Below are 9271 nucleotides of genomic sequence, written 5' to 3' on the forward strand. Positions count from 1 at the left end.
GGACACGGCCCTGGCCCTGCCCTCAGGAAGCTGAGTCTCTCATTTGCTGCCTCCCAAATCCCCCTCCCATTCACCCACCTCCGCGCATGGCCAGGTCGCTGCCACCTTCGGGCAGGTCACCCTGGGCGCCTGTGATGGCACGGAGATGCCCGAGGAGTAGCCTGCCTCCGCCCCAGTCCTCTCCACCCCCCCCCCCCCCCGCCACGGCCCCTTCTTTCTCATCCGATTTCCTTTTTATAGGTTTTCAAAATGGAGCTACAGCTAATTTAAAAACAATTTTTATTGATTTTTTTAAGAGAGAAAAGAAAGGAGAGAGAGAGAGAGAGAGAGAGAGAGAGAGAGAGAGAGAGACATTGATGTGAGAGAGAAACATCGACGTTTACCTTCTGCACACACCAGGACCAGGAAACGAACCTACAGCCTGTGCACGTGCCCTGACCAGGAATCAAACCAGTGACCTTTTGGTGAATTAACAACTGAGCCACCAGCCAGGGCACATGTAATTCTTTATGTCCAGAGTAACATGTGGGACTGCACTCACTCTGAGGAAGGCCGCAGCACTGTGAAAGGGAAACTCTTAAGAAGGCAGGATCACGACTCTCATTCAACACAAAATGATTATGTGTCGCAGATTCTATAACTTCAACTGCCACCTTATTTTTCTCAAGGGCCCCTGAAGCAAAATCTTTTTAAAAACTCATTGTTCTTTGTGATGGGCTGTGCCTGCCACCTAGTGGCAATCTCTGGTCACTGCAAGCCACACCTTTTAAGATAGATGTATCCCGCCATCTCTCCACACATGGGTTTGAAGATCTGTTTTGGTTCCCTGGTGAGAATGCAAATTGGTGTAGCCCTTTGAAGTGTGGCAACACTAACAAAAGTACATGTGCACGTGCCTTTCCACCTAGGAATCCCACCTCTAGGCCTCTGCCCTGAGAATAACACTGACCACACAAAAATTCTTATGCACAAGGTTATACTCATTACTAAAGGCCAGGTGCATGAATTCGTGCATGGAGAGGGGGCAGAGAGGTACCGCGGGAGGTTGGCGGCCAGCTCTGAGGAGGGAGCCGGCCCTCGGTTTCCCTGGAAAAGGGGCCACATCTGCCTCCATCCACTCTTGGTTCCCCTTCCCAGCCCGTGAATCTCATTGTGAAACGTTGGCCACGAATCCAAAATCTAAAAAAAATTACTGGGAGCGGCAGCTATGTAAGGTGTGACCCCTGGAGGAACTGGGGGAAGTGGGGAAACTGGGGGAGTTGGGGGAACTGGGGGGAACTGGGGGAACTAGAGCAGTGGTCAGCAAACTCATTAGTCAGCAGAGCCAAATATCAACAGTACACGGATTGAAATGTCTTTTGAGAGCCAAATTTTTTAAACTTAAGCTATATAGGTAGGTACATTGCTATTAACTTAATTAGGGTACTCCTAAGCTGGCCTTTGCTAAAAACGTCCTCAATCTGATTGAGGTACATTCGCTGAGGTCGACCCCTTCCAACTCTCCCATCCACACTCGTCTTGTATACTTGTTTCAGATAGAGGAGTGTGGATGGGAGACTTGGAAGGGGTTGACCTCAGCGAACGTACCTCAAAACATTGTACCTCCCCCGCGCTGTGTATCCCGAGGCCCCACTGCGCTGATATCCCCGTCGCCCGACCAACCGACACCCCCCACGTCTTCTAACGCCACTTCTTCAAAATAGACTCACCCAGACTGAAATCCAACTTCTGCGCGTGGGCCACGAAGTTTCAATCGCACTGTACGTGCACCCGCATGTGGTATTCTGTGGAAGAGCCACACTCAAGGGGCCAAAGAGCCGCATGTGGCTCGCGAACCAGTTTTCCAAACACTGAACTAGGGGAACTGGGGGAATTGGGGGAACGGGGGCAACAGGGGGAACTGGGAGGAACTGGGGGGAATTGGGGGAACTGGAGAATTGGGGGAACTGGTGGAACTGGGGGAACTGGGGGAATTGGGGGAAGTGGGGGAGGGTACAAGGAGGTTCTCTCTGTCTTAGCCCCTTACCTGTGGACAATGTGACCAGAAACCCGTGGATGTCTGACACCATGGATAGTGCCGAACCCTATGCGTACGGTCCTTTTCCCATCCATAGGACCTGTGATGAAGTTTAATTTATAAATTAGTCACAGAGGCTACAAAATAGAGCCTCTGCTAAGAAAATACAGCAATTATCACAATTCACTGCGATGAGTCCATTGAGATATCTCTCTCTCTCTCCCTGTATCTACTGCCCTGTGCTCACCCTGCTTCTTGGTGAGATGATAACATGCCCACGTGGGGAGAGGTGTTTGTGGTTTGAGGTGCGACAGCAACACCAGCGCTGGTTCCTTTGTCCGTCACAGTCTCAGGGCTAGAGGTCCGTTCTGGCGTAGAGCTTAGCAACCTCAGCCTGCGAGGTTTCTCCTCATTAGGTCGAGAACTTTCCTCTTTTCACTGAGAGCAGCTCTTCCCGGCTTCTCTGTGGCATCTTTGGGGCCGTTAGCAAGTAAAACGAGGGTGACGAACCCGGGCACCTCCAAGCCCCACAGTGGGCCTGACACCCAGGTGGCGGCCGTGTGGCTGACGCGGAGGTGACCACAGCGTGGACACGGGGCACAGGACGGGGCACAGGACGAGTCACGCGGACATCGCGCGACTTCATCACAGCTGCTCAGAGCAGCCGCAACTTAAAATTAGCGACTTGTTCATTTCTGGAGTTTTCCATTCGGTGTTTTTACACGGCTCCGGATCGTCTAAAACCATGGGAAGCAGAAGTGTACTATGTTTGCCACTTTGCATGACTCTAATTATTCCAGAATAAAAAGTGAAATAAATGACGTGGGCCTAGTAACCACGGGAGGGGAGGCGTGGTCGCAGAGCCAGCGGCCTGGGAGCTCTGGTTGGAAGGAACTGGCGCTCCCCTTGATTCAAGGCCGCCCACCCTGTGGTCCCACCTCCTGGCCTGAGACCCGGAGACCAGGGCAGAGGGGGATGGGCGTGGCCCTGGCCTGGGGACAGCGGTGGGCAGGCTGTGTGTGTGTGGCAGGGGGGCAGGGGGAGGAAGGGGGGGGACGTGTCAGCATGCTGCACCCATTTCTATTGCTGTGTAATAAATACCACAAACTCAGTGGCTGAAATGACACCCACTTACGGTCTCAGTTCCTGTGGGTCAGGAGACAAGCAGGTCAGGGTGAATCCAGGGGTCAGCTGGGGCTGGGCCCACCTCCTGGGGCCTCCTCCAGGCCACTGGTTTGGGTGTTACAGAAAAAACCGGACCAGAACCAGACAGTGCTCTGAGAGTTTGGAGTTACACTTTATTCACCGCGGCGGGCTCAGGGAAATGAATCCAAAATCTAAGCACAGCTACAAGCAGAACTTCCCTTTTTATAGAAGAGCCAGCCCTTTGTGTGCTTGCTGGCGGCGGCCTTGAAAACTATACAGTTCTATCCAATTAAAAAAATGCACCTGGCATGGCATTGGATGTATCTAGTCTCAGGCCTACAAGGTCAGACAGCTAAGTTTATCCCCCTCACTATTCAAGCAGGCTAGAAAGCAAAGTTACTTTTTCAGAATAAGAGGCCGTCCAAAGAGGAGCAGGGAATTCCAAACAGTAGTTTTACAGAATAGGGGTTTTCCTTCACAGGGTGGGTGCCTGGTTTTTCTAGATGCTGACTGGAGACCACTCTCAGGTCCCAGAGGTGGCCCTCACGTCCTTGCCCTGTGACTCTCCCCCTCAAAAGTGGCATCTGCTTCTTCCCAGCCACCAGGAGGGTGTCTTGGCCCCGAGGGAGCCCCTTGTAATGCAATGTAATCACTCGAGTGGCCATCCCTTCAGTCACAGCAGCTGCCCACACTCAGGGGAGAGACAGACAAGGCCTGTGGCCCTGGGGCCATCTGAGAAGTTTGCCCCCACCCTCACCCAGGTATGTGTCACCATCCTCCATGCTGCTTCGGTAGGGTCCCCATGAAGCCCCATCCCCTTCGTCTCTCCAGCTGGGTCTGCCTCGGGTTTCCATCCTCAGGCCCTGGGGTCTCGCCCTGGGGTGCCCCCCCCCCCCCCCCTGAGCAGAGCGTGGCGGAGGTGATGGAGAAGCGGGACTCCGTGACCCTACAGCGCGAGGAAGCATTCTGCCAACTGCCTGAGTGAGCCCCTCGGGGACACGTCCGCATGGCCACTGCAGTGACCGCTGGAACCAGGAGCATGGGGCATTCGGAGTTGCATTTATGCTCTAACAGCAGCAGTGGGAGCTTTGTGGCGCTCTAGCTCCTGAATCTCCTCTCATGCATTTTTGTGTGAAAACATCGCGTGACACTGGCTGGGCTGAGGGCAGGACTCCCAGGCGGAGCGTGTCCTGCAGAGCGGAGTATTAGGCTAGAGAGCGTGGGGTCACTCTGTCACTCCTCACCCGAGGGCATTTCCCACTGATGTTTAGAGGGAGCGGGAGGGAGGGGGAGAGACAGAGAGAGAAAGAGACACATCGATTGGTTGCCTCCTGCATGTGCCCCCACCGGGGCTGGGGATCAAGCCAGCAACTGAGGTATGAGCCCTAGTCCAGAATCGAACCCAGGACCCTTCAGTCTGCAGGCCGGTGCTTTTCCTGGTTGCGAACATAATACATGAGGGTAGCATGTGCAAGGGGGTGGCACGCTTCTCCTGTAAAGGGCTGGTTAGTAAATATTTTCAGCTTCCGGGTCATGCGATTTCTGTGCAATAATTGAATCCAGCACTTAGTGCAAAAGCAGCACGGGTGATATGTGGATGATGGGAGTGGCGTGTGCTTATGACCACTCAAATTTGAATTTCATATCCTGAAATATTACTCATTCTTTAATTTTTTCCCCCCAACCATTAAAAACTATAAAAACCATTTTTATCTTCAAGGCCCTAAAAAAGCAACCCGCAGGCTGGCTTTGGCCTGTGAGCCATGCTTTTTTGGTGACCACTGGCTTTTAATTCTTATTATTTTTTATTAAAAAATATTTTTATTGATTTCAGGGAGGAAGGGAGAGGGAGAGACATAGGAACATCAATGATGAGAGAGAATCATTGATCAGCTGCCTCCTGCATGCCCCACACTGGGGATTGAGCCTGCAACCCAGGCATGTGCCCTGACGGGAATCGAACCGGGACCTCCTGGTTTACAGGCCGACGCTTAACCACTGAGCCACGCCAGCCGGGCACCACTGGCTTTTTAGATGGTCTCTATTCTAATCTAAAATCTGTCCCGTGTTGAATTCACAGGCTAAAACCAAAGTATTGTGTGCTTATCTGAGTTTCTTCAGAGTGCCCTGTGAAAATAACTCACAGGAGTCTCATTCGCTTGAAAACAGTAAGAACCCAGAAATAATCTCTGCTCCTTCCGTTCTCCCCTATCCTGTAATCGAGGTCAGGTGTTCAGGGACCACTTTTCAAAGACGAGTAACATTGACACGAGGGAGCAGACAGGCAGCTTTCATTAGAGGCCTAGCTCCTACACTCACGTGGGACAGATGCTGAAGACATTGTTCAAACAGTGGGAATAAACTTTTTTGGGGGTAAAATATGTTTTTATTGATTATTAGAGAGAGAGAGGAAGAGAGACGGGGAGAGAGAGAGAAAAACATTGATGAGAGAGAAACGCCTTTAAATGGCTGCCAACCAGGGACCAAACCCACAACCTGGGAACATGCCCTGACCAGGAACGGACCTGGGGACCTTTGGGTGCATGGGAGGACGCCCGACCAAGCCACACCAGCCAGGGCGGGACTTAGCCTTCTGTAGTGGGAAGGAAGGTGGAAGGAAGGGAATTGCCCTGAGTCCTCAGCTGCTCCTCTGGCCCTGCACGGCGCATCTATAAACAGTCAGGGTGGCCTGCAGAAGGGGTCATAAGCCAACTTAACAGCTGTATTAAGCACATGTACTTCCCATTAGCCACAGTAACATGCCAAAGCATCCATATTTTAATAGGTACTATAAAGAACATTCATAGCAATTGACAGAGCCCTGGTTAGTATGAATCAATTCTCCATTTTCTTAATTCAATTGGACATATGTAACTGCTAATTGGTAGAAGACAGTCAATGCTTCATGAGCTAAAATGAATAAGACTTTTGGGGGTAAGAAAATCAAATGATTCTAGAAACCATCATCCGCCACACACACACACACACACACACACACACACACACACACACACACACACCCCTAATTCAATCATTTTATTACACCCATCATTAGAGTTGTCCTTTATAATGTCATCAATTATAAGATAATCAGTTCCATCATTTGCACAAATAGCTAATATAAAGACAGCAAGTATGGAAATGATATTAACACCCCAAATTTCCTAAACCTTGTTCTCCGGCCCTGGCCCCTTGGCCAAGCGTCTCACCACCACAACCCTGGAGGAAGCAAGAAAGGCCAAAAAACAAAACTTCATGGCCACGCCCACGGCTACTGGCCTCACATTTATTTTTTCAGGTTTAAGCGAAGAGGGGAAAACATCTCAGATTTGAGATTTTTCTTCAGAACTGTTTTATTAGTTTGCATGTGGTGTGTCTACCCTCGACTTTCCTGTCCTACTTTGACACACAAATCCAGTTATTCGTAGTCTTCTTCGCCCCATATTTCGTAGATGGTAACATTGTTATGTGGGTCTGCAGGCCCCTCAAAGTTCTGCCCCTTGTAGTCACCGGCAGTTGCCACGGCGACTTTCAGATTCCGCACCTTGGACATGAACTGCACGAGGTCCATCTCGAGCTGGTTTAAGGTGTGCAGTGCGTAGTCTTTGCTGGGGTCAGCACACTGGTTCTTCTTCGGTGCAGCACGAACCAAAGAGCCTCGAGGGCTAGGAGGGGTCTTTTCCTGTCAACAAAGATGTGCGGGGTGAATAACACCGTCGGCTTTGGGGACTTGGACACAGGTCCAGGAGACGTGGGCCCACGTAACAGAAGGTCCTAGCGTTGCTCTAGTCCAGAGACTGGCAAACTACTGCCCAAGGGCCAATGTGGCCCACCATCTGTTATCGTAAATAAAGTTTTATTGGAACACAGCCCTGCTCATTCACACACATACTGTCTAGCCCCGTGGTCGGCAAACTGCGGCTCACGAGCCACATGAGGCTCTTTGGCCCCTTGAGTGTGGCTCTTCCTAAGCCTTAGGAGTACCCTAATTAAGTTAATAACAATGTACCTACCTATATAGTTTAAGTTAAAAAAAATTTGGCTCTCAAAAGAAATTTCAATTGTTGTACTGTTGATATTTGGCTCTGTTGACCAATGAGCTTGCCGACCACTGCTCTAGGGCTGCTTTCAGACTACAGTGGCCGAGTTGAGTCACTCACTGCAACGCTGAAAACATCTAGTGTCTGGGCCTCTACAGAGAGGCCTGCCAGCCCCTCTGGTCGGTTTGGACACAGCCCAGGGAGGTGTGGGGGTCCGTCTGGTAGAGAATAAGCTGCCATTTTCTGTCTCGTTCCCCATCATGGAGATGATTGGCTGCTGCAGGCAGGGGCTATCACCTTTTCACATCTCTATCCCTTTACAAAGTTCTCTACTGGGGATAATGCTATCAACTGCATTCAACTCAGCAACTTGTAAGAAGTCAACCGCTAGGGAAATTAAACCTCGGGCAGCGAATCTGGCTCTGTGAATAATTTCGACCCCAAACACACCAAGTTCTTGAATCTATCCTCATTGAACAAACTCATTGAACAGGCTAAATACCAAGGCAAGGTTTCCTTCAACCAGTAACCAGAAGCTGGTTTCCAATGTAGTCCCAGCCGTGGTGGGTCTGGGCTCCATCAGGAAAGGACTGGCCAGCGTCTCCCAGGACCACGGTGGTTACTTTGCATTAAAATCCCTTCTACTCTACTGTCCTGCCTGGACCACCCCCATGTCTCGGAGTCGGAGATTTCTGAGGGGGCAGCAACCTGGGATAAAGCATGGAGCCGTCCTTACCTTCATCTTCTCACGGTCTCTTCGAAACTTGAGAATTAGATACAGTATAACAATAAAAAAGAACCAGAGCCACTTGCTGACGAGCCAGCCTGGGGCGTGCTCTGGTAGGTTCTGCCTAATTCGGAAGTGCCCTCCGCAAGGCACCTTCCCGGGCGGTGCTTTGACATTCTCCCTCAGAGAAGAAAACATAAAGGCGTAGCCGCAAGATAGGCATATGGGCAGGAACAGGGTCCATTTCAGGGTCCGCATGGTGAGCAGGGCTGGGGGAGGAGGCTGCTCATGGTGGGTCTGCCTGCCCTCGCACCTGGACTCTAAGTGCTGGGGCTGAGCCGGGTTGATGTCACAGAGGCCCCGGCCAGGAGCGGCTCTGGCCATTGTGATGGCGGCAGGGAGGCCAGTGAGGCCAGGGCCCGGAAGGAGGATGTAGGGGGCTGGAGGCATTCCGAGCAGGCCGTCCACAAGAGAGGGTGGATGGTGCTTGCCATGTCCTTGCTAGCCTTTCTGACGCCCTGGTGCTGTGTTGGCCGAGGCCTGCCTGCCTTTGTGTTTCGTTTGTTGAGTTCAGATGCTGTGACACATGCGGGGCATGTGCCCTGTGGAGCTGAGCCCAGTGAGAAAGACATTAAACCAGAGGCACCCTGGCCAGAGCCTCAGTGGTTGGAGGTCGTCCCGTAACCAAAGGTTGTGGGTTCAATTCCTGGTCAGGGCACATACCTAGGTTGTGGGTTCGAGCCCCAGTCAGGGTGCGTACGGGAGGCAACTGATGGATGTTTCTGTCACACATTGATGTTTCTCTCTCTCTCTCAATAAAAACATATCCTCAGGTGAGGACTAAAACAAAAATTAAACGTTAGGAACCATTGGCTTACATTGTTTCTAAAAATAATTATTTGCAGGATTTAATGTTGGGGTTGGGGGGAGGGTCTTTTTAAAACTTGGATTTCTGGCTCCTTTTGAAAACATGTTAGATCTGAAAACATGGTCCCAGTAGGAATGCCTTCTAGGTGGTCACACTCTCTCCAGCACCCGCCAGTCACCACCGCCTCACTCACTGCTTTCACCTGGGTGCAGACCTTGGGCGAATAAGGGTGTAATTTATTAAACGGCGATTGGAGCAGGGAGTGTTGAATAGAGCAGGGTCAGGTGACACAGGAAGGCTTTCCTGAAAAAGGCATTTGGGTCGAGTTTGAAGGCTGATCAGGAGGGAACTGGCACCTGACGGGCGAGGGCCGAGGTGAGCACACAGCCTGAAGGCAGTGAGGCCGACGCGTGGAGTATAGCTGGGGCTCGCTGGCCAGTGAATGACACGAAACAGGAAAGCCATTAACAGAA

General features: G+C 51.3%; 1 protein-coding gene and 1 pseudogene across 1 annotated transcript; one reads left to right on the plus strand and one right to left on the minus strand.

Moving 5' to 3' along the window:
- LOC132240138 (cofilin-1-like) overlaps positions 1–160 on the plus strand; it is a 45313-nt pseudogene extending 45153 nt beyond the window's left edge.
- A 5750-nt stretch (positions 161–5910) lies between these two features.
- LOC132240220 (protein FAM209-like) lies at positions 5911–8709 on the minus strand. The gene is made up of 2 exons (XM_059707526.1): positions 7940–8709; positions 5911–6845 (listed from the first exon to the last, which is right to left on the minus strand). Exons 1-2 carry the CDS (start codon positions 8378–8380, stop codon positions 6582–6584), a joined length of 705 nt encoding a protein of 234 aa, XP_059563509.1. The 5' UTR covers positions 8381–8709; the 3' UTR covers positions 5911–6581.
- Positions 8710–9271: the final 562 nt, after the last annotated feature.

Source organism: Myotis daubentonii, chromosome 8 (assembly GCF_963259705.1).
Source record: "Myotis daubentonii chromosome 8, mMyoDau2.1, whole genome shotgun sequence".
Classification (NCBI taxonomy): domain Eukaryota; kingdom Metazoa; phylum Chordata; class Mammalia; order Chiroptera; family Vespertilionidae; genus Myotis; species Myotis daubentonii.

Bases quoted from the DNA above. Each gene is read 5' to 3' on its own strand.
- LOC132240220 (XM_059707526.1), bottom strand. From the start codon at position 8,380: ATGCCTCCAGCCCCCTACATCCTCCTTCCGGGCCCTGGCCTCACTGGC. The intron at 6,846-7,939 runs GTAAGGACGGCT...CTTTGTTGACAG, and splicing joins GAGACCGTGAGAAGATGAAG to GAAAAGACCCCTCCTAGCCC.